We start from the raw sequence: 26,108 nt of genomic DNA on the forward strand, positions 1-26,108 counted from the left end.
ATTTGAGCACACACATAAATGTAGATTCATTTTTATGTTAGGGGGAAAAATTAAACATAGAAACTGGATCTGTGAATTCTCACAGAATCACAACTGAATTCATATCTTGCTCATAAGTCGGAATCTTATTAACCTGGAGTCCCAGTCTCTGTCATAATAATCATATATGTTATGTTTTAGGCCTATTGGCAGACAGCCATTTAAAATGTAGCCATTGCCATATAAAGACATGTCCTCCATGTCCACTAAAGTTCCTCAGCGTCTCTCTAGTAACATTTGTGTGCTCCAGGTAGCTTTCGCAAGGCTACTTTTACTTTTATACTTTAAGTACATTTCCAAGCCTGTACTTTGTTACTTTTACTTGAGTAAAGAAGTTTAATCAGTACTTCCACATTTACCGGAGTATTTTTTAACACAAGTATCTGTACTTCTACTTAAGTACGGAAAGTGAGTACTTTTGCCATCTCTGCAGTTAACCATAGTCCTCCAATCCAACACAAAGAAAGAGAAAGGCAGCGGACATCTGGCCAAAAAAGACATACGGTTAAATTTCCGGCAGGAATGGAGCACTCCTGGAAGTGGAAGGTCGTGAATATAGACTACTTGGGGACCATCAAGGCATACATTTAGAAGCCCTTTTATTTTAGTGTGTGTTTTTATAGGTCTTAAGACAGCTAAGTATGTTATAATGATCTTAAAGAGACCCAACAAAACTGATATGTAAGGAAAACATTACATGACATGTTTATGCAGAATACTGTATAAGTGACTGTATGTGCAGTATGTACATGCCCGTATGTGCATGTGTATGACTTGCACAATCGGTACACATCCAGTATAGCATTCATTAAGTAGCCTACTATCCACTGTCTTTTAGCCTTAGCTAAGATTTTCCACAGTCTGTCCCATTGAATTTTGTCTGTAAATCAATATTTAATACCATTTGTGAAAAAGAAGAAGAAAAGTAAGCTTATATATAAATTGATTATTTTGCTCCAAAAGTGTTCTGCATTTGAAACATTAGGCTTAACAACATAAGGTTACTGGGTATTGCTAAATCACCACTGCTTTATCGTAATCTGTAGAACATCTTTTTTGCAAATGTGAAACAAGAATGTGTGTGGTAAGAGAGTGATTGTTGAGTCTATTGTGAATTTGGAGCATAGAGTCCTGCCTGCCCATTGGTCAAGGTGGCACTTTGTTAAGAATTCACAAGCTGGGGGTTGGAGAGCGATGACAAGGAGAAGGGACTTTAGGAAAAGGTAAACCTGTGTTCGATCATTCACACTGGGTTGTGCACTTTATGTGTGTTTATGTGTCTGTGTGCAAGAAGAGTGAAAGAGAGGCAAAACTATGTGTTTAATTGAAAGGAGGTATGGGTGGGGTGCACACACACTCACAACTTTACGTACAAAAAAAACACTCCTTTAGTCTCCCTTTCTGTCCTTATGATGGTCAAAATCCTAGACACTTTAAAAAACTTTAGAGAGATCGACTAAAGTGGCATTTTGGTTATTTCCCCTCTCTCTCTATCTGGACCTGATTCTCATTTTGTCACTTGGCGACTTGACACTAATTCTCTGGCAAAAAAGGTGTGTGCGTGTGTATGCCTGCCCTTGTGTGTATGTGAGTGAAGAGAGGGGTAAGCTGAGGTGAGCTGATTCTATCAGGCTAAGTGTGACAGGCCAATCTGTGGCCAGCCATTTGCTCTGACTGGGAGGATGTCCAGGGTGTTAATGGGTTTGTGCACACACATACACAGTTTAAATTGCAAGCACATTTTAAGTGGTACAGAATTGCACGGTGGCTGCTCACTGGTTAAGTTTAAGGATTTGCTAGAATACACCCTATGGAGATCAATAGCAGAAATTGTGATAAAATCTGGACTGATACATTACGCATTCATGCATGTGTTTGTGGCTTTGCGACCCATAACCCATTAAAGTGTGTCCTCTGTCTGCTAATGCACTTTCTACCCTGGAGACCTCAAACTCATTCATCCTCCATTTCTCCTTCCTTCACTCTGCTGCACACAAACTTACACACTAAGACCTTTTTCAGATCTCTGTCAATTTATCACATATCACCCCTCTTTCATAGCTCTTCTCTCTTAGAAGTTTACAGTATTCGCGATAACAATTCTGCTATCTTTCTCAGATTTCATTAGTCTATTCTCTCCCGCTCTTCATTTGTCATCTCATCCTTAATTTCTTATTTTATCAATCTATGTCTCTTTTCCTCCCCTGTTCATCTTCCTTCATGTATGATTTTCAATGTTCCTTTTACACTCTCTGCCTTTGCCATGTCTTCTCAGTCCCAGCAGAGATTAAGGTGATAAATGCACTCACTCACTCACTCACTCACTCACTCACTCACCGCTCAACGCACACACTCACACACACACCTCACACACACACTCACCACACACCCCACACACACCTCACACACACACTACACACACACCTCCACACACACCCACACACACACCACACACACACACACACACACACCACACACACACACCCCACACACAAACACACACACACACACACACACACACACACACACACACACACACACACTCCCCAAAGGCAAGCACCAACACAAGAAACCAATTTTCAATTTACAGTGGAGTGGGAAATCGTCCTGCCCCCAGCAAGCATTATCTGCCGCTCCAATCTTGAGGGACAAGGGTTTGACAGTAGCTGGGTGGTGTGTGTGGGAATTTGGGTGCATGTGAAAGAGAGAATGGCAGGCATACTATACAGATGAGCTTAAAGGTAAAGCAAAAAAAAGGAAAAGAAAATGTAGATCACATTCAACAGTTTCCAGTTTAGTTACAGTAACTGAAGCTCTGACTTTCCTTGTATCAACTCCTAAAGTTTGGAGTGGTGCCAATCAGAGCCCTGGTAGTGACTGCCAGTGTCTGTGCTCTCACCAGGCTCTGGTTTCAGGGCTGGTAAACAATGCCAGTGGGTAGGTTTGGTAATGGATCTAAGGGGGCCGCTGGCACAAGGCCGAGCCCCAGGAAAGCAATTGGAGACTTGGCCTGGGTTGGCTAGAGGAGTCCCTGAATACTCAAGGGCTGCAAAGAATGGAGTGCTGGGCATGGGCCCAAGCGTCATGAAGGTAGGGGAGGCTACCAATCTAAACACTGCACCCCTCAGACTGATTGAGGCTCGGTAAATGAATGGGTGAAAATAGTGTTTTTATGCATGAAGAATGAAAGAGAACAAGTAAAACACAGATGTACTTGAGTTTGGATAGGTGTGTGTGCACATCTATAACAGCTCCAGAAATACTCACATGTTGTGCAGGACACACCAGCCACAGTGGGGATCTCCCGATCCGAGGCATTCACTGCAGGTTGAGTACTGACCACAGGCCTCCACTGGCACCCTTGTCAGCTGCAAAGAAACATACAACAAGGATTAAATATGCTGGAGAGCCATTCAATGTTTGCATTTTTGTGTTGGTTGAATTAAGTGAAGATAAGCAAAAATATAAAAAAGGAAACTTTACCAGAAAACAGACAGAGAAAGTGAAACCGAAGCAAAATGTAACGTTTTAAGAAATCTACAAGAGCTGCAGTGTTTAGTTATGTTATGGGAGCAATGTGAATGTGATAAGAATAGCTCTGCATCTTTGCTTCAGGAATGAAAATAAGTGTAAAGGAAATATGAATGGTTAGATAATGGTCCATTTTTGCGCTTCCACACAAGTGCTGCACGTAATCTACTAGAAATGAGAGTACTTCAGACAACTTCTACGTAAGAGGCATGAACTTGTTGCAATCAGATTCTGTGGTCAGAGTATGTGTAGCTGGAGAGGTGAACAGTGACAGCTGCGCCCTTGACTCAAAACAAGTCTCTATTTGACCACATTGGAGCTGTGATGGCAGATTCCTAATTTCCCTCTATTTTGTAAGAATAGTAACACAAAATCTAACTACCCAGAGCCAAATACACATTGACGGCAAACACTAAAAAACAAAAGTAATATGTTATGTGAGAATATGAAGTATTCTGTATAAGCACTAACTTTCATGAAAATTCTTGACAGCTTCCATCTTTACCCATTGGCTCCATATTGGAAACTTGGTCCCTTGGCAGAGAAGTCCACCTATTATGATATATAGCCCTGGCAATTCAAACTGGCATTGACTGGCACTGATTGGCATGGGCCTTGAGTGACCGAGCTCAAGAGGCAAAGCTGAGGTAGATCTCAGCTGCCCCCTACTCGTGTCACCATGGTAACAGCATGGTGCAATAATAGGTGTTGCTGGCACTTTTGATTAATGAGCCGTCATTGGTGGATGGCTGCTGTCACTCATGCCGCTTAGTGATGACAGCCGGGAAAGAGAGACAACATCATCTGTGTGGGACCGATATCAGGTTATTATGAGGGTAAAGCTGTGTGTGTGTGTGTGTGTGTGTGTGTGTGTGTGTGTGTGTGTGTGTGATGTTGGGGGACTGTGTGTGGTGTGTGGGGTGTTTGTGTGTGTTGTGCTGTGTGCCCTCGTATCTGCACATTAACTGGAAGTTCAGTCTTGAAATACAAGTTTTAGATGAAGGTAAACAAATAGTTTATCTTTCTCTGCCACATTCTTAGGTATTAAGAACAAATGCTTAAAAATGATGTTTGAACTAGGATTTTGATATAAAAATTAAACAGGAAGACACCAGATGGATTTACTATTTCTGTGTACAAATAATGCATGTGTTCTATACAGTTAAACAGCCACTGGCCATAGTTCTTTTTACTAGAAATCCAAAAGAAGGACAAACTTACAAGCTCATATAACACATCTATTTATCCCATTTGACCATTGCTTCTCATGGAATTGGAAAAAAGTAGCCCTGCAAATATTAATTTTGTAGTAGTAAGAAGTAGTGATATAGTACTACACTTGTGAAAGATTTGAATATACTGCTGTGCTTAAAGACACTATGGAAGTGATGATGGGTACTGATGTAATCTGGAAATCTTTCACATCACCTCACAGCTTCAGTGCACCACCTCCAGAGGAAGCTGAGGATAAAATTATTTTGGATACTGGTCTCTCTTCAAACCTCCGGAAAGAAGTGATGCAATTATACACGTCTTTGCAGCACATTTTACTGACTAAATTCCATATTTAAGGGTATGAAAAGAACATAATTAAAACGTCCAAATATGGGGCATGACTGAATGTAACAGGAGATCAGAAACACATATGCGTAGCGGAATCTACAGCGAAGCCTGGGAAACACAGCGGTTCTCTCTGTTGGACGTACAGACTATCACACAGCACATCTCTGCCTGACAACCTCTCTCTCTCTCTCTCTCTCTCTCTCTCTCAAATAAAAACACATCAAGTCAATGGCACAATCCAGCACACACTCATGGGGAAAGCCAAATTTCAACATGTGCGCACACAGATGCATGTGAACCCTTAACATACTATCAGTAAAGGCAGACGCTGACACAATGGAAATACTCATTCTCTCTCTTGCTCTCTACATTTATGTCTCTTCTGTGTATCTTTACAAGTACTATAAATAGAATACTCAGTTAAACATGTGGTGGTATGTTTTGCCCACTGTGTAGAGGCGTATTTGCATTAGATAGATAAAGGGAATGAGTTTGAGATGGAATCAGAGAGATAGTAGTGCAAGTGTGTGCATCAAACTCAACACTGATCCTCGTTGTACATGATAGATTCCCTCCCTTCCTGTTACTCTCCACCAAGCCTGCTCCTTTTCTCAACCACTGCTAGCTAAATAACCTGGTAGTCACTGATGAAAGAGGCCATTGTGTTAGCCAATGCAGGGATTGCAGCTGTCAAAGCCTTATCATGAGAGTGTATGAAACCACAATCTCCCTGTGTACGTGTGTGTGCACGTTTATGTAATCTACGTAGCCATGTCACCGCATCGAGTGGTTAGACACCTCGTGATCTGCCATGAAAGCTAAGCACCCAAACAGAACTGCAGCAAACAATGCCACCATATCTGAACGCTTTATAATTTAACACTTCATCTGTGGCAGAGATGCCGATACCACCCACATGTACACACATACATACAAAAACACATGGATTTCGATTTTGTAGAATGGAAGAGACCTCCTGATGCCTATCAATGCCTCAGATTCCTGCAACTGGGGAAATGGATTTCTCAACAGACAAAACACACACATCCACACAAAGACAAACACACACCACATTCAGAGCCCAGCAGAAGCGCTGGATGCCAATGTGAATCCTCTGTTCCAGAGTGTGGATCCTGATATCATTCATTCTCCCTCTGTCTGTCTTTCTCTGACACTCAGACGCTCTGAGGTGTGTAAGATCATACATTCATCATCTCTCCAAAGCCTCTGTTCTCTATCTGACAACTCGCTCGACACACACACACACACCACACACAACACACACACACACACAACACACACACACACACACACACAACACACACACACAACACACACACACCACACACACACAACCTTTTGTCCCCTCTTTTATAAAAAAAAAAATTGAGGGATTTGGTGGCTAAGCGACCCATTGCCACCCTTGTCTCTCTCATCTCGACATCACATTCATTTCATGCAATCTTCTTCATGGTCTTTGCCAGAGAGGCAACTATTACGGCTCACTGTCTCTCACTATGGCTGAGCTATCATATCAGCAGGGATAAATACAAAGGATGGGATGCATGGCATTTATAATTTCCTCCTGTTTCAGGTGAGTAAATGACAGCCATTACACCCCGCACTCTCCCTCCTTTCACAATTGGGTGAGAAGGAAGCTGCTGAATATAATCATACTTTAAAAAGGGCCAAGATCACAGAAGTACTTGATGCCTTAATGTGTGGGGAGCGAGATGAAGACGTGTTTGATAATTTACTGTGGTGGCACAATGGCATACAATTATCTATATCTATATATATATATATATATATATATATATATATATATATATATATATATATATATATATACACATATACATACATGCATGTATTAAGTGTATACGTGTGTGTCTACTGTATATGTTAAATATGTGTCAAAGAGAGATAGGAGGAAGAGTCTTCACTTTAAGTTTCCACTTCAAGATCTTCATCATTACACTGAGGAGATGAGAAAGCTTGACTTTGTTTTTCCTGGATAATGCCAGGCGCATTCAAGTCAACCTGCAGTGGAAAATTGATCAATTCATAAATCTGCAGGGACTTTTATTATTAACCAAGTCTTCTGCCTCATCTTTATTCCTCTCTTCAACCTACTAATTTCCTGCCCCTTCCACAATTAAACAGGGATTCCACCTAGAGCCAAACTCCACAACTCCAAATGAACAGAGAGGAGAATTAAAGTGATAGCCCAGTCCAGCCGAACAGCCTGTAGGGCGCTACTAAACCTCTCTTATCTTTTATCTTCTTTGCTCAGTCTAGAGTCATCTTTTTCTCCTTCCCTGGTGTGAGTTTGTTCATTAGTTCAGCACAATGCTGGCGGTGCATCATTACATTTGGCCCAGAAGCAGAAATCAATAAAATAAAAAATAAAAAATTGGTTTAATGTATGTAATGCAATGTTATTTGGTCACATTGTAAGTTAGCAAAGAAAGATAAATTGCTGCTTACGGCAGTTTCTCCAATTAAATATCATTGAGTAATGCAGATAACTGTAAGCAAATTGTGATTAAGTAAAATCATTATTCCTATACATGACAATGTATAGAAATACTAATTCCTGACCTCCATTTTCCATCGGCCAGCCACCATGTGTAGATGCTCTGATAATATACAGACTATACAGTCCCTCTTTTCCAGGCCAATATCAGTGTTAATGTATTTTATTCTCTTCTCAATCTAACTGAACATCTATTAATCTGCCGTTTATTCCTTCATTTATGTACTGGTGCCTCTGTCTCTCTTTTATCCTCTTATGTCCCACCTCTCTCCTCTCCAGCTGGATGGAGGACAGATTGACGTGGGAGTCAAATGAAGCGAGGGACACATCAACGACCCACTACCTCGTCACAGCTGACGTGCCACTCAATCCGTCAACCACCAACCAACGGTATTATATCATAAGCTCAGTTAACGGAGCGGGCCAGTGGCTGCAATGCAATATTGTTTTCATTTGAGCTTCTCTGAGGTCAAATGAGAAAGCCATCCATTGCGCTGTCAGGATTGTCAGCGCATGACAAACGACTCGGATACAATCAAGCATTTTCACTTATCTTTCCATTCCAAAGAGGGTAAGGCCCGCCATACACAAAAAAGGCAGTTAAACAAGCTCTGAGGCAGTTTACTAATACTACTTTACAGATTAGAATTTCCTGCATGAGGCATTCTCTGCTGTATTTTTACCATCTGTCATCTTTCTATGTCTACCATATCAAATAAGCAACAAAAACCTGAAGCACGGTAAGCACAGCAACAAAAAGTTCATACAGCAAAACTTGCCCTAATCATGCTTGTGTTGTCCCATTACATTACGCTGTCGGTGCTCAGTGCTAGAACCAAGCTGAAGACATAATGGTTGTCAAAGTAAAGTGGTGTTAGGTCTGACCCTTTAATGCAAAAACAGGATTTGCATTTAGTCTGTAATGCCATTTCTCCCATTGGAAGGTGCTAGACGTGTAGCAACAAATACACACAAGCCAATTTTGTACAGACATAGCCTGATCAAAAGTCTGTATTATACAGTCAGATTGCACCGGGAATGACACATTTTATAAAGGGTCCCTCTGTCATAATGTATAATGGGGCTTATAGATTCAAAACTATCAGTAACGGGGAAGAGAGAAGAACACACAACTCAGAAATATAGTGAGAAACAGCAGGAGAGGAGAGAGAAGACGAAGGTAAAACCTCAAAAGGGACTTTGATTGAGCCAACAGTTCTCTCCAACCTTGTCTGTCCCACTTTGTGACATTTTTCAGAAGTGTGTCAGGAAGCAATGACTGAAACACATCAGCTCTGTTCACTTGCCTTGTTAGACCACAGCAGCCTGCAGCTAAACTGGGACACAACATAATAAGCACATCTTAACACCTTCATAACTCACAGCCACACACTAGAGGGGTGAGGAAGCCACAATGTAAGGGATGTGGTAAAAACTTTCCCGCTGATAGAAATTAAAGGATGCTGGTATTGAACATCATTCATGAGATGCAAAGACGCGATACTTTCACAAATTAGCTTGTCGGATTTCCCTCGGGGGGTTAAAAAAAGAAAAAAAGCATTTGACTTTGAACAATCTCACCCCACTATAGCACACATTTTCAATAATTCACACTTACAGATCTGCATTTGCAATGCTGAATATAAATAATTTAGCACCAGGACGTCGCAGCACTTTTGAACAACAGTTTATATGCAGAATGTAAAAACCTTGGTATTAATGAAAAGATATTACTTAAGCATAAAAACTATGTAGGAACATGCTTTATAAAATCTACCCGCTGATTGACAGAACAGTTGCTGGCAGGATGTGTTTACTAGGTTGCTGGAGGGTGGCGGTATGGTTTTGGGAACATGCGAGGATAGATTGAATGACGCATAAAAAACAGCTTAAACTGCTCCCAAATGCCCTGAAATCCATGTCAAGTCACACCACCGTCTGCCACTGTACTGTTATAAAAATCATATTCATTCAAACTTTCTCATGATCGGGTCCAAACAGAAGTTGCTTATGTTCCATTTGACTGTTGTGGAAAAAAGTGTAGATGTGAACATGCACTATACAGTTAGTGAGGCTTACCTATGGTTGTGTGCATTTCAGAGTAAAATGTATTCCTGGTAAACTTAAAGGCTTCATTTAACTAGATAATGTATCTGCTAAAATGTTCGATATTTTTGTCTACTTTTCCCCAAAAGACTTAGTAGGCTATAAGATGAAATAGTATACCTTGTTGTGGCATCTTAAATTTGGTTACGCAATAGTACACTAAAACAGTATAAGCTGCTCACATTCTCCACCTCGCACAATAACCTTTTTGCTAACTTCCCATTTCCACTGTTGACTTCAATAACTGTTCATTCTTCAGGGGAGGTTTTTTCCCCTTTACAATAAGTTTATAGCTCCAATAAAAAATGAACACTTTGGAGGTACTGTATGTGATTTGTACTTTTAATTTACATCTCCCAACCTCCACCAACACAACCTTATTCATTCTACCCAGATGTCCTCATTGTGGGTGACAGATGAAGCAGTGTTAACAGGATAATAACATAGTAGTGAAGAACAGCAGCAGCAGCTCACATTAACAGTAGGATTGACTTGTCCCTGTCACTCAAACATTTACCCTAACAGAACCAGAACATCAATTCAACTCACTAATAAGATGACTTGTGTGCATATGTGAGGGAGGTACAAGGAGACAGAGAGACAGAGAGGGAGCGAAAAAGAGAGGGAGCGAGAGAGGGAGATCCAATTAGTGCACAGCCAATCACTGGATCAATGAGAGAGTAGGGATGACAGATTACTCTGCTAAGAAATGGCAAAAAATTGAGGATTGGGGGGATAGCATGGGTTAAAAACAACAAAGGGTAGGGAGAGAGGGTTAGAAATGGAATAAAGATGGAGAGAGAGGAGATGAAGAAAGAGGAACAAGGATAACAAAAGGCTGAATCCTCATTCGCTTTACAAATCCCCTTAGAAATGAATAGAGGTTGGAGGAGCAAAAATCTATAATCCTGAAAGAAAAACATCTAACAAAGGGGACACAGTCACAGGATGGTGGAAAGAAAAAAAGAGATGAAATAGAAATTAAATGATGGATGAGAAAAATACAATGACTTGGATGTGGAGAGCGTTTTATGCAGTACAGGATCCTGCATGGGTATGTGCGTTTATGTAGCTTTCTTCTCTAATGAGTGTATAATGTGACACAGACAAGTAGAGTGCAGTGTGACTCTTGGCATGATGCCCCTGCCTGAAGCTGGGTTTATACTTCTCTGTCAAGGTGTTCCAGTGGTCCTGCCACAGTGTGATTTATTTATAATTCATTATCATAGCACATATATACTATACTGTACTAAATTGATGTATCTTTCAGTCCTTATTTGGCTGCACAATATATATTATTTTGTATGGTTATCGCAATATTAACTTGCGCAATAACACATTGTGAAAGACTGTGACATAAGAGATTTTTTGAGTAAGTTGAAAGAGAACATCAGTTCACTGAACTTTAAAATTTGTTTAGTAGTGCATTTTATGTTTAATTCAATTTATTTACTAAAAAAAGACTTAATTTCAACAAGCAATTGGTGGTATTTTTGCAGAATACTGACAGCAGCAGATAGCAGGTAAAGTACACTATAAAGTATTTATTTCAAGACTTTCAACAATGTTATTGCATATCACATTATGAACCTCATATTGTGCAGATCTAGACGACAAGTAAATGGGTTTCCATTTCATTATTTTGGGAAAAAGTGATGGAAAGTGAAAACTGCTTTAGCTTTAACTTAGCCAGGGAATCATTACATTGCCAAAGAAATCCTTTTATTTTTCTTTAACTCACTTTGTGATAGTGAGGACATGGTTTGCAGTTAGGACAAGGTTTGCATTTGCAATCTGCAATATTCTGACAGACATACTGTACTTATCCATACTTAATCTCCTTTCTCTGTCCCTCACCACACCTTCTCTCCACCAATATCAGTCTGACCCTCACCGTCCTGTACTGGACTCTCACACCAGCCAGGATCCAGAGGAGGTCTGTAAAGAGGTCACCAATCTGAAGGGAAGGGTTTCAAGGCTGAGAGCAGCAGGGAAGGAACTGTATCGGCTAACTGTTCTCAGCCTCCTGTTGTGGGGCCCACTCCTCTTCTCTCTTTCTATCACGTGTTTCCTATTTCTGTATTTCCCCCCTGTTCCATCTATCTCTATCTCTCTCTCTCTCTCTCTCTCTCTCTCTCTCTCTCTCTCTCTCTCTCTCTCTCTCTCTCTCTCTCTCTCTGAGTGTCGGGGTCTCAGGCCCCAGAAACAGCAGGTGGCCTTCTACTATCGACCAGCTCAGGCTGCTTTAATAGCAGTTTGTCACCACTGGGAATCTGGAATGTGCATTTGTTTGTGTACAAGCGGTTATTCTAAACCACCGCACAACTCTTGCATGTACAGGTGACCACAACGTGACCTTTGAACTTGGCTGTCCGTGAGAGGTGAACAAGAAGCCAACACAAGAAATCCAAGATGACATTTATCTGTCTTATTGTTTTCAGTTATCGGTATCAGGATGGATAGCAAATTGGTGCCTGGTATGTTGGGCACATTTGATATGTTGATGATGTGTTTGTTAATAAGAAGTGCATAATGTGCATTTATTTTAGCCACAACAGACGTGAAAAATGGATCATGTAAGTATCTGTCTCTCTTTGGATTTGTAACACATGTTCTGTGACATTTAATAAAACTTAACTTGAGGCAAAAGCATGACTGTGAACAATTGTTCGTACAGGGGAACTTTCAAGTAGCAACTTGCTGTAGAGAAAGCTTGGAGAACAAATCTGTTATGCCAACATATTATTGAAACGTGTTCTGTACATTTCAGAAACAATTTGGATTCATTTTAGTTTTAACCCCTTAGTGATTGCAGAGACTTGGAAACAGTGTTGCAGTACGTCAGGACATTGCTGCTGGTATAAAGCAGTACTGTAAAAGGGGTTTTCAGCCGCCTAAATCTGCATGAAAAATCACATTTAAGGGGTAACTGATAAACTCTACTGACTAGAGAAAACAGAAAGGTATTGCAATGAAATTGGAAAAACATCATCAGTCAAATTAATTATGAAAATGATTAGTTAGCAAATATTGGTAATTACTTCAAAATCATAAAAAATTATTGTAGCAGCAATGTTTTTTTTAACAGCTGTTGTTAAAAAACAAACATCAACATTATAAAAGGGATTGACTGGCTTCCTTGAGTTGCCTTTATTATTTTGTGGTACACACCCTTCAGCAGTGGAGTATATGTTTGTGTGTATGTGTTGTGTTCATTAACTGGTTTCTATATCTGTGTGTATGATAATTCCCAGATGATCCTCCTAAACAGTTAGTGGAGGTCAGCTCTCGAACTAGGCTAATAGACTAATTACGTCAAAAGCCACATCGGCCAACAAAACCCACTTGATAGTTTTAATTCTTTAATATAAGCTAATTGGCATGCAACTTATGAATGCTAAATTTGTACCAAGATGTTGGGCGATAATGGCAAGACAAAAGGAAACCAACATAATGGGAAGAAGTGAAAATTAAATATTCCTAATCGTTCATTTGTTATTCTGTGATATCTTCTGTAAGCCCAATTACATGCACTACAATCCAAAAGAGAGAAGAAAAACTAAATTCTCACATTGCTGGTTAACAGAATTGCACAAAAGAGGAAATGGATGTAATTGGATTCCATGACAAAACAGCATGATAAATGTCCTTATTCTGCTAAATTGTGTCTCTCCCTCCCTCTCTTCCTCCTCTGTGGGGTTAGACCTCAGGAGAGGCAATGAGAGCTGCATTTGAAAGGGCATCTTCTACTCACTGTCTGTCTGATATTTAAAGTGTTATCTGGATGATCTGGGCTCTTGAAATGTGCTCACATTTACACACATGCACACAAATAAATTGCACTACACAAAAGCAAATATTGACACTTTCATGGTGCAAGAGAAGTCTATAATCTGCTAAAAGTGCAGACAATATACAGGGGCAACTGGGCTATCGCCACGAACAAAACTATAGCGACCTGTGATGATGGGTAGCAGGAAATAAAGAGGAGGGAGAGGGGTAATGATATGCATATTATCTGAACTCAGAGCTTTCGCTATATTATTTCTAAAGTCACATATCATATGCAGTAAATATTTTTTTGTCCTCTATTTTATTTTTACTTAAAACAACTACTTACTATAGATAACAATTTGTGTCTTTTTATGTTGAAATATAAAGTAATAAGTACATGCTCTTAGTTGCGTGTCTTTTTGTGTGTAATATAAAGAGAAAGTGAAAAACCAACAGAATAAGTAAGTCATGGCTGTGTGTGCATTTACGTGAGCAAAGCATGTGTGTTATGGACTTTCCATGGTGTTATTTTAGCTTGGTTTTGCCTCTGATAGAGGTCTTCACAGTCTCACTGTGTCTGTGTCCATTACACAAAGTGCTGCTATTTTGCTCCACATTCCATTTCATCAAAGGTACTAAGAGAAATAGTGTGTATGTGTCAATCTGTATGTGCAAGCACTTACGCGCACACACACACACACACACACACACACACACACACACACGGACTGTGACCACTCTCCTCTCTCCCTATAATTCAACACATTTATTCACTCCAACTCTACTCACACAGTCTGTTTCTATAAAAAGACTTGTTCATGGCCTCCAACAGTCTATGTAATCCCTTTCTCTCCTCCAGCCAGGCTATAATAGAATCTACGCTACACCAAAGGTTATTGTCCCTTTGACATAAGAAAATGATAAGTGGTTATGATATTGACTCAGCAGGGGGGACGTTGGATGTGTGTGTGCGTGTGTGTGTCTGACCTGGGTCTCAGACATGACATAGAGGTAGTGGTGAGAGGAAGAGAAGGCCATGTCTCGGAGGATGGGTCCATTCTCCACCGCCTGTACAGTCTCATACTGCAGAGCACGAGAGGAGCCATCGACCCGAATCTGGAAAGACACAAAAGCACATTAAGAATTAATTTGTTTAATATATGGATCATATTTCACTGCAGGGCTCTCATTGCTTGACAGGTATTGTAATATTAACAATATATATAAATATATATTTTGGGGGCATTTTAGGCCTGTCTGTGTATAGGACAGCGGAAGACATCAAGGGGGAGAGAAAGGGAAGGGGAACGACATGCAGCAAAAGGCAGCAATTCGGAGTCAAACCCGAGGCCAAAGCGTTGAGGGGTACACCTCTACATATGGGCGTACACTCTACAAGGTGAGCTACCCAGGCGCCCGACACAAAAAAAAGAAAAACGGATATGACGTATGTTATCCAACAACTGTTACATTCACTGAATTAGTGCCAATGGTAGAGCAAACCCACAGTTATTTTATAAATTGATTTTGGAAAGAGAGTAGATGACAGGGCAAAAATATAACATTGAAATAAAGAATAGCTGAGGTAAAACAAAAGCAAAGGGAAAAAGAGTTGCCTTCCACAAGGAGGGACTTGGCAATGGATGAAATGTGACATCTAGGACAACAAAGAGTGCAATTAGGGACCAAGGTATAATTAAAAAGGTACTTCTGAACATTGGTATTGGCATAATTGCCCCATCTACTGCATACAGCCTTAGGATTTTTCCCCTGCATCATGGCTTTCTGTACTGTATCCGAGAAGCTCATCTTTCTCTATTGCAGTTCCAGCTATTCAAAAGTGATTACACTAATTAGGCATCTGGGCAAGAGGTGTGGTTTGTGGGCCCCTAGGTGTGTTTACTCAGCATAAAGTGCATGGAATTGGCCCCATGCACACATGGTGGTGTGATGGAAGTGTTCTTGGTTGAGCCCGAACATCTGCTTACATCGTCACACAAACGCAGGGTGTGTTCCAAATTATCCTTTCTAAATCTGGTCCTCTGGCTGTACTTTCCCAGTAACACATAGAGTTGACACTTACCTACCTAAGCAATTTTCAGCACCCAGTAGAATACACACTCTCACACACTCTCACACACTGATCACACACACCACACACACACACACACACACACACACACACACACACACACACACACCTGTGTGGGCTTGTAGACAGGTGTGAAGCAAGTCTTGTTAAAGTTGTGTTGACTTCTTTGTGCTCTTTAGCTCTTAAGGGTTCATGGGTAACAGGCACAAACAGGAGATAAATGGACAGGAAGCAGATGGTTGAGCAGACAGGTGAGTCACTTCATGATTAATTATTTATTTATTAATTCCGCTCTTCAAAAGGTCAAGAAGTCCCAACTGTTCCAAGTATATAAAGTGAACTATTTAGTTAAATGTGCCAAAGTGGTGCTGTACCCGCTAAAAACAGAACTGGTCTGTGTCAGGGACCACCAGTCAAAACAGTCATGTATTGTTAAGAAAACTAAATCAAGTGTGTAACATGTGTGAACCATGGTTCATGAAGCACAACAACAATTCTCACTCAGAATCTCTCATCATTATCAAATAGCATATAGAATGAATGTTAGCTTTTAAGAAACACAATATGCACATTTTCATGCTTAAGCCCCTGACTTTATTCTACACTTTACAGTAACAGAAAACAATCTACAACCAACAACTGCTCTACTATAGTTCAGTGGAACCTTTCTTTGTATTTGCTTAGACAATCAACTATTGTATGGTAAAGAAGAAAAGTTTAGTACACAGGGTGCAGTTTACGTCCTGCCCTACTCCTGCTGCTTCTACTCATATCCAGTTTCACAACATGACATTTCTTTAAACAGGCACTATCTTTCACCCTGATTTCACCCTACTCTCTCTCTCCTTTGTTTCTCAGTCATTCTTCGTCTCTCGCTCTGCCTCCTGCTTGACTTGTGTAGTGATCTTGATCTCTAAGGACCTTGAGTTCTTTTGTGCATCAAAGCCTCACACACTTTCACTGGAAACTATTGTATGCACTTGGGTCAGTTGTGAAGAAAAGAACAGAAGGTGAATAGGAGAGAGAGAAAGAAAAGAGGGAGGTAGTAAGAAAGAAAGTATCGTGCAAGCTAGGGCCAGATTCAGCAGGTGGGGTTATCTAATCTCCTTGATCGGGTGTTAATTTGCGGCGCTATGCGTATGCGCCCTACACAGCATGTGTGTGCATGTGAATGTGTGCAAAGATGTGCGTGTATCAGTTTACCCTCACTGTATATGAGAGAAGTGTGGAGCCAATTGCAGAGCAGATTTAAAGGGCAGACAGTCTATGGCAAAGGCTGGATCTAGAGTTTTATTGTGTTGGGACAGATCCACAGTCACCAGGGAGCAGAGGGGTTTTAAGGGGAAGCTCCTGTATATTATCCCTCAATCTGACCACCAACAAAACAAATGAGCCACCAGGGAGTGCACAGCATGTCCGAAAGCATGCAACACAGGCACACTGGGACAGGAGGGGAACACGTAAGGGAAACGACTGATTGAAATCAAAGATCGGCGGAATTATTTGTACAGTAGTTGGTTATTAAGTATTTAAAAGCAGTTTTACCCTGTATTTTCTTTCATCACAGAAGGGTTATCCTGGGCTAGTACATTTTCAAACAACTGTTACTGCAGACTTCATCTCGCCTGATATCAAACTCTGCACTTCAAAGAAATATTCAAAATATTCCAATACTCTAAAATATTCACCAACAGCAACGAAGTTCTGAGAAATAAGGCAAGGCAAGGCAAGGCAGCTTTATTTGTATAGCACATTTCAGCAACAAGCCATGCAAGCATCAAAGTGCTTACACAAATCGCGTTAAACAGATAAAACACAAGTAAAAACAGTTAAAAACACAAGCATTAAAAACCGGTATAAACACATGATAGACAGTTAAAAACAAGAGAAACATAAAACACAAGAATAAAATTCAGTGCAGCATAAGAAATTAAAGAAATGATTAGTCATAAAGAAAGGCAGCACAAATAGAAAGGTCTCAGCCTTGATTTAAAAGAACTGAGAGTAGCAGAGGATCTACAGGTTTGGGAGTTTATTCCAGATATGAGGAGCATAGAAACTGAAAGCTGCTTCACCCTGTTTAGTTCGACTCTGGGGACAGAAGTAGACCTGTCCCAGATGACTGAGAGGTCTGGGGGGGTCATAGTGTAGTAGCAGATCAGCAATATATTTTGGACCTAAACCGTTAAGTGATTTATAAACTAGCAAGAGTACTTTGAAATCAATTCTTTGGACACCGGAAGCCAGTGTAAAGACTTCAGAACTGGAGTGATGTGATCCAGTCTCTTGGTCTTAGTGGACTCGAGCAGCAGCGTTCTGATCAGCTGCAGCTGTCTGATTGATTTTTTAGGGAGACCTGTAAAGACCCGTTACAGTAGTCAAGTCTACTGAAGATAAAGGCATGGACAAGTTTTTCCAAATCCTGTTGACACATAAGTCCTTTAAACCCTTGATATATCTTAAGGTGATAGTAGGCTGACTTGTGTAATGTCTTAATGTGGGTGTTAAAGTTCAGGTCTGAGTCCATGACTACACCAAGATTTCTGGCTTTGTCTGTGTTTTTAACATTGTTGTTGAAGCTGAGCGCAGACTTTTAATCGTCTCTCTGCTCCAAAAAAACACCTCAGTTTTTCCTTCATTTAATCAGAAAGTTCTGGCACATCCAGCCGTTAATTGTTCGATGCACTTAGTCAGTTTTTGTATTGGACTATAGTCCCCTGGCGATAAGGTTATGTAAATTTGTGTGTCGTCCGCATAACTATGGTAACTTATTTTTTCTCCATAATTGAGCAGTGGAAGCATGTAGATGTTAAACAGAAGAGGCCCCAGAAAGGAGCCTTGCGGAACTCCGCAAGTCATATTTGTACGCTCAGATGCATAATTCACCTATAGACACAAAGTAATCCCTATTCTTTAGGTAGGATTCAAACCGTTTAGTACTGAGCCAGAAAGGCCAACGCAGTTTTCAATCGGTCTAGTAGTATGTCATGGTCGACCGTGTCAAATGCAGCACTGAGATCAAGTAATACTAAGATTGAAATTTTGCCATTATCTGTGTTAAGGGGATGTCCTTAAAGACTTTGACAAGAGCCGTTTCAGTGCTGTGGTGTGGTCGGAAACCCGACTGAAAGGTATCAAAACTGTTGCTTAGTGACAAGAAATGGTTGGTTGTTGAAAGACTACTTTTTCAATGATTTTACTAAAACGGAAGGTTTGATATTGGCCTATAGTGCTTCATTAGTGACTTGTCTAGGTTGTTTTTTTAAGATGGCTTGATTACTGCAGTTTCGGGCCTGTGGAAAGATAACCTGAAGAAGAGATGTTTCACAATCTGTAGAAGATCAGAAGTCAAACAATTGGAAACATTTTTGAAAAGTCCCGTTGGTAGACATCAAGGCAACAGGTCGAGGTTTTCAGATGTTGAATAATGTCCCGTTTGTATGGTTGATCGTGTGAAATTCTGTCATATTGGAACTATTTTGCTTGAACACTGTGGCAACACATATCCTGGAGATATGGAGGCACTGACTGTTTGTCTAATCTTTTGAATTTGTCTTTGAAGAAGGAGGCAAAGTCATTGCAGGCTGGTAGATAAAAGTTCAGATGCTACTGGTATGGAGGGTTTGTTAACCTATCAACAGTAGCAAACAAAGCACGGGAATTATTATTGTTTCAGAGATAATATCAGAGAAAAAGGACCTTCTTGCATTCCAGTTCCAAATTATAAATGCGAAGTCTCTCTTTATAGGAGTTATAATGGACCAGGAGATTGTTTTTCGCCACCTTCGTTCAGCTTTCCTACACTCTCTTTTTTCTGTTCTCACCAGTAGGACATTTCCATGGAGATCTTTTCTTACCAGATAAACTTTGACCTTAGTGGGAGCAATGGATCAATAACATTTGTAATTTTACAGTTGAAATTATCTACAAGCTCATGACTGATAGCCCGAGAGGGCTGGTGTGGAGGAGAAAGCTGTATAAATGTGTCACTGGTGTTTTCAGTGATTACCGTTTTCTGATTATCTGTTTGGACACTTTTGGGCACAGAGATAGTGCCGTTAAAGAAAACACAGGAATGATCTGAGAGGCAACGTCAGGCACCACAACCTTGGAAATGTTCAGACCTTTGGAGACAATCAAGTCCAGAGTGTGCCCCTATTGTGGGTGGGCTCCGTCACATGCTGAGTCAGTCCATAGTTCTCAAAAACACAACACAGCTTTTGTCCCCCTGTCCTGGGGGCTGTAACATGAATGTAAAATCACCCGCAATGATTACACAATCAAAGTTAATGCAGATAATAGACAGCAGTTCAGTGAAGTCATCAAGAAGGTTGCACAATATTTAGGTGGCCTGTAGATATTTAGAAACATCGCTTGAGGGAAGGTCTTAATTGAAGAGCAACATATTCAAAAGAAACAAAATTTCCATAACATATTTGCGGACAGTGGAATGAGTCATTAAACAAATGGGACTCCACCTCCTTCTTATTCACTCTATTCTCATCATAAAACTGAAGTTAGGGGGAGCTGACTCGATGAGAACAGCAGCGCTGTTATTTAGGTCTAAACAGGTTTCAGTTAAAAACAAAAATCTAGATTGTGCTTAGTAATAAATCATTGATTAAAAATGATTTTCCTGCCAAAGACCTGACGTTTAGTAAGGCTAGTGTTAGTGTGTTTTCATTTTTTGGGAAGGCTGTAGCTGACGAGGATGGATGCTAAATTGCTAAGTTTGCAGTTAAGTGCTTATTCACCATTCTTTTTCTATTACCTATCACAACAGAAATTGAGGAAGAATTGAATCCACAGGGCCGGGCTTGTCTTGAAAAGAGTCATTAGTATCACTAGTCCTGCAGCCAAGGCCCGGCACATATCAGATAGTGCTTGCCAGATTTGCACACAAGCGTCCTTATCAGTCTGGGGGAAGGAGTTTTCTGACATCTGGTGTGTGGCTTGGCGTTTACTGAAATAAACTGAAAATAAACCGATTGCAGAGGCATGAGTGTGATACAACATCACGCAAACAAAAAGCCTACTCAACGTAAACTGAGCCCAAACAAAGCCAAAGCTAATGATGTAATTTTTTTATTGATATGACTAATCCTTTCAATTTCAACGACAATAATTATCAATATATCTTAGTTAAGTCACTGTTCATCATCTTAAAATCATTAAGACAGCTACGGTGGTGTTAGCCAATATTATCTGATTCCTTTTCAACGGTAATAAAGTGGATTAGCTGCTCTATACTAAATGGATTAGAATGCTAATCTCTGCTATCACATTAGCACTACACAATAGATATTCACTGTCAGACAGACTTAATTTTGTCTCCGAGTAGTGGGAAGGTGAGAGATGCATCGGCCCCACACATAAATGCATCCCAAACAAACACACACACACACAACCAAAACACACACACACACACACACACACACACACACACACACACACAGTCTGGCTGGAGCTACTCATATGGTAATGTCAAGATACTCTGGGGAGGGTGTCGAGAGAGCTTCTGATTCTTTTAACTCAGAGAGTACACTTCCTCAGCTCTGCAAAATATGTGTAGTAAACAAATTCTTTGATAGCTCTGAGTGTTTTTGGATCTGTATGTATGTGTGTATCTGTGGGAGAAATCCATGTTAAATCACAGATCATACAGAGAAAATACTTGTCCTCCATCAAGCGACCACCATGGCCATAAACTGTATCCCCCTAGTGGCTCTGAGAGATAACTACACTAACACCATCACTGAAGACAGACGTAAAGACAGTGGCTTCTACAATAAAAATGCAGTATAGATGCACCTCAAGTATCTTTCTCTGTGATCTTGAGTGTTTTCCAAGCTATTCAGACCTTTGAGATCAGTGGCTATCCTTTATTTTTTAGGGATCTACCATTAAATTAGAACATATTGTGAGGGCAGCTGATACTGTATATCAGAAACACTCACAAGACTTAACCTTCTCTTTATTAGATACATTTAAAAAAAACTGTTTCAGTGTTACAGCTCAGAGAAAGACAAATGCAACCCCATGTGCAAATGGTATTTCTGCTTCAAATTTGTCAATGAAAAATAATGTGCCCAAAGTGACTATCTCCTTCTCTCCATGTGGCTAACAGCTAGCAGAAGGTGTGATACAGACAGGGAAGCCATTCCGGTGTGAAAAAACCACAGGAGTACCCTCTCTCTGTTTCCTAGTATTGGCACTGTGCACCACAGAAGTACATGGAAATTACCACTCTTCCTCTGACTGAAAGGTGTACTGGAAGAGTCTGTCTTACTATACATTTGCTGTTCAACAGAACGAAATTACTGTAAGACGTGGTCAAATTATTTATCTTATGTTGTACAATAAAATGAATAGCATGTATGCTGGAAAATATGCAAAGTTTGTATATCAAGCATACAAAATATAATATATCAAACATACAGATCTAAGAAAGAACTTCTAATCTATTTAAATTCTGTTATCAAGATATTGCAAAGATATTGCAAGTCACTGATTGCTTACTTTGTCATTATTTGAATCCAACAAACACCTAGGTCAATGTTGTTGCCCCTCTGGAACATTGTTCTGGTGAAATATTTTTTTGCACCTGTAGTTACACATATGACCTATTCTATTCATTTTAGATAAGCTCAGAGAACTGGTGTGCCAATATGTAGAAATGACTTGACTCAAGTGCTGATATTGATTTTTACCATTTTATGAGTAGTCTAGTCAATCCTCACGAGAGATTAAAAAAAAAATACTGCTGTAGTAGTGTTATTGCAGATAGTGGTTGTGGCTAAGTGCAGGAAATTTTTAGTCAAAACTACCACATCTTGACAAGACAACATTGCAGAAACAGCAAATTGAAAGTGTGCTTCTGAAAACATACAATAACTGAAGGGGAGGAACTGTGTGTGTGTTTCTGAGTGAGGACTTTAAGAGGGATTGAAGAATTGTGTCCTTGCCTGTTATGGCATGGGTTTTGGGGTAGCAAAAGGAAAGCTAGTCACACAGAGTTGCAGTCTGTTAAGCATGGCACCCACACTAACACAACATGGCTGGAACACACACCATGACCAACATGCTGCTGGTGGAAGCCAGAATAAGCTGCTGACTGTGGTATCACTGTGGTCTGACATGGGCTGTGCAACCACAGTGAGGTGAGTGGGCTGGAGAAGAATGTCATCCAAAGTCACACTGCATGCTGGGAAACCTAAATTACCACAGCATTTGAGCGTGGAACTCCATCAAATCCCTGAAACGTGCATGGGCAAACCCGGTGTCAGTGCCAGCATTTCTGCAGCCAAAAAGAGACATGAACCTTCTTTTCTCCTAGATATCCACATTATAAAATGATGATGAAGTATTGTTTCAAAATGTACATACAATACAAGATTCTTTAACATAATAAATAGGTTATTGTAGTATATTGGTAATCATTCACCAATGCAAGTTATGGAATTGTGTTAAGTTACACAAATTTACCTTTGAAAACAGGTAAATGTCATTAATCATCAGAGCTGTACAACTACTTCTTAGTTTAACACACTTACCTTCCCTACTGTAGCTGTACATGGAACTGGTTTTACAAAGCAAGTGCATTCACTTTTGTCTATATATTTATTCAAGTGGGTACATATTTGGGTTGAACCGGCTGCTGTTGCTTTTCCCTATGGGACTCAAACCAGGTCACATTCTTTGATCTCGGCAATGACATTTTAAGTAAGTAAAATTGTTCAGATTATAATATTTCCTGTTAAAACAGTTGTAATGTCACTTGACATTAAATGTTAATGAAACATACAGTATCAAAACTTTACCTATTTACAGTGTTAATTGAAGTTTGGCAATTTTTTACAAAACGGTATCTTTCAGTGATTTAACTTTAATTCCAAGTCCAAGAGTCCACGCACATTGTGCACACAGAGGTCTCCTGGGGTCTCTGGGTTGCTGTAAGCCCTTGGGTTTCTACCCAGTTCAAGATTTCAGAAATCAGAAACATTTCAGGGTGCCAACAGCATAGCCACATGCCAAATACCAATGTAAGCCAACCTGCCACACTTTGCTCAAGTTTCGATCCTCTTTGTCCAACCACAGCAGAGTGTTAGGTATTCAACCAGACAAGGCAAGACATGCAATAAGAGCCATGAGAGAGAGAGAGACAGCCAGACAGACATACAGAGACAACTGAGAACATTCACTGTGAAAGAGACATGAAGAAAAGAAACAACGTATCGTCACTACATAATGGCAATGTGTCTCTCCACGCATTCTATTCATACCGACAGCAATACAATGGTGGCTGTCTGATTGCCCAAATCTGTCCAGCTCACTGAAACATATGGCAGACTGGAGAGAAATAAGGGGGAGGAGACGGACTGGATCCATCTCTCAGTGTCAATCAATGCCAGGACAAACTATCCACTTCCACATTCAATGCCTTAATATATAGCTCTAGGCGAGATGGACTGGTGCGAGACTAGTGGGGGAAAGTGTGGATAATTTGACATTAATCTCAGGGTATTAACAAGGATGTAGCAAACTAACATAGGATGCCAGGCTGCTCGTGTAGCATTGCTGGAGCAGAGAATCACATATGATCTGCTATTCATCACCAGGAGTTAATACATACAATAAAATACAGACACAAGTTTTTATTCTGTCTGAGACGAGGACTGGCCAGAGAGGAAGGCACTAAACATATGTGATTTCTAAAACAAGTACTGCAGGTGACACATGAATGACTAATGTCATGGTACTTCAACACCTACAATGTCTTTTGGTAGAGTGTTTTATGCTTTATGACAAGCTATAATGGAGATCTTGCAGTTATTTAAAGGTACAACATGAACTCAATATTTTACTGCTTTCCTTTATGGAAGTAAAATATTCATTCAGTTCATTAAAGACCCTTTAAAAATCCCCCCTTCTTTCCCTCATCCTTTCTTCCTTCTAGCTTGACTCCTCTATATAGAAAGACGAGTGGGCAAAAAAAAACCACAGAGTGGAAGGGAACTCATTCTGTGCTTTAAATTACTATTCTCTGTTTTATGTTTGCGATTAGGCATATCTGCTACACAGCAGGATTTTAATTAATGCAATTCCCCTGATGCCTGCACTGTGAAAGAAGGTGCTTTGTGGGTGCAAATCAGGGAAATGTCATTGTTAGCAGGGAAGTATATATAAAGATTTGTATTGGCAGCATCTCACTTGGGAAGAAATTAGACATCTACAATGGCCCTCCTGTTGGGTTTGGTTTCAAAAAGGTTAATCCTCTGCAGATATTTTTTTTGTTAGGTTGTTAAGGAACAGGAGGTTAAAAGAGAATTCTAGAAAACCTGGCCTGGACTGTGCCAATGCAGCAGCAAAACAAAGTAACTAAGGAGGAAGAGGAGCGTTGCATAATTACAGGTACTGAGGAAAACATACAGGCACTGATGTTTGTTGCTATTGGTACTACAGTCTCCAGCACCTCACATCTGGGCTCTAATATAGCATAGAGCCGCAGGGGAACCCCTTGCTCAGTGACTGACGGTTGTTGCATTAAAAGTGTGGTACCTGTTAGCCTGCAGGTCCATGTGGCCTACTAATCTAACCGTATCCCCCTGCTGAGAAGTAGACAGAAAAAGAAAGAAGAGAGGCAAAGAGAAGGACAAGAATGTCATTGTGAGGGATGATCGTGTTTGATGTGAAAGGGGACAATTGTCTGGAGGCTTCCTAACTTATTTCTCCCCCTGCTCTCCTCTCCTTCCTCATTTTCCCCAATGGCTTCAAAAGGCGAGTGACGGGTCTCCCTGCTATCATTCCCTTCAGTGGTGAGCTGCCTTAGAGCACGGTGACCAGGCAGGGGGCTCACAGCTCAGCTTTTGTTACTAATTTTCCTCCTCTGCTATTGCTTTTGCTCTTTCCCCCCTCTTTCTTTCTCATTCTGTCTCAATCTGTAAGTCATGAGGTTAACTAAAATACCTGCATCTTTATGGCCAGTTCATTCTTAAGAACAATTATGACCACTTGACTTCTAACAACTCACTCAGTTTCTCTGATTTACATTTGAAACTTCTGTTCTTTTCAAAATGTCATCCTCTCTTTCTTGGTATGTTTGTTGCAGACTCTATTCCTCTTCGGCTTTTTTCATTTCTCCCTTTTGGTAAACTGTATAGTTATTGATGGTACCAATGTTTCCAGATAATATGGGAAAAGGGCCTGTCACTTGATGATGTAATCTATGTGGAAGGGCTCTAAATAATAATAACGCACTATTTGTCTCCTTGGGTAAATTCATGTTTTCATTCTGTTGTTTTTTCTTGATTTACACACATGCACATGCAACAAATGTTAAAACATGTCACAATGTTGGGTTTCTGCAGCACTGCGCCCCAAGCAGTAAGGTTTTTGGTGCCTTGCTTAAGGGCACCTCGGCTGTGGCCAGTAGGTGAACTGTGTGTGTGTGTGTGTGTGTGTGTG

General features: G+C 40.3%; 1 protein-coding gene across 3 annotated transcripts in view; it reads right to left on the reverse strand.

Annotated features, from left to right (window-relative positions):
- The window catches only part of plxna4 (plexin A4), a 250,952-nt gene that overhangs the window by 99,888 nt on the left and 124,956 nt on the right, over positions 1–26,108 (reverse strand). For all 3 annotated transcript variants that reach the window (XM_032505050.1, XM_032505049.1, XM_032505051.1), the window contains exons 4-5: positions 14,540–14,668; positions 3,307–3,407 (exon numbers count right to left, since the gene is read on the reverse strand). In XM_032505050.1, the coding sequence (XP_032360941.1) occupies positions 3,307–3,407; positions 14,540–14,668 (230 nt within the window). The remainder of the gene's footprint in view (positions 1–3,306; positions 3,408–14,539; positions 14,669–26,108) is intronic.

Source organism: Etheostoma spectabile, chromosome 23 (assembly GCF_008692095.1).
Source record: "Etheostoma spectabile isolate EspeVRDwgs_2016 chromosome 23, UIUC_Espe_1.0, whole genome shotgun sequence".
In the NCBI taxonomy this organism is placed as follows: domain Eukaryota; kingdom Metazoa; phylum Chordata; class Actinopteri; order Perciformes; family Percidae; genus Etheostoma; species Etheostoma spectabile.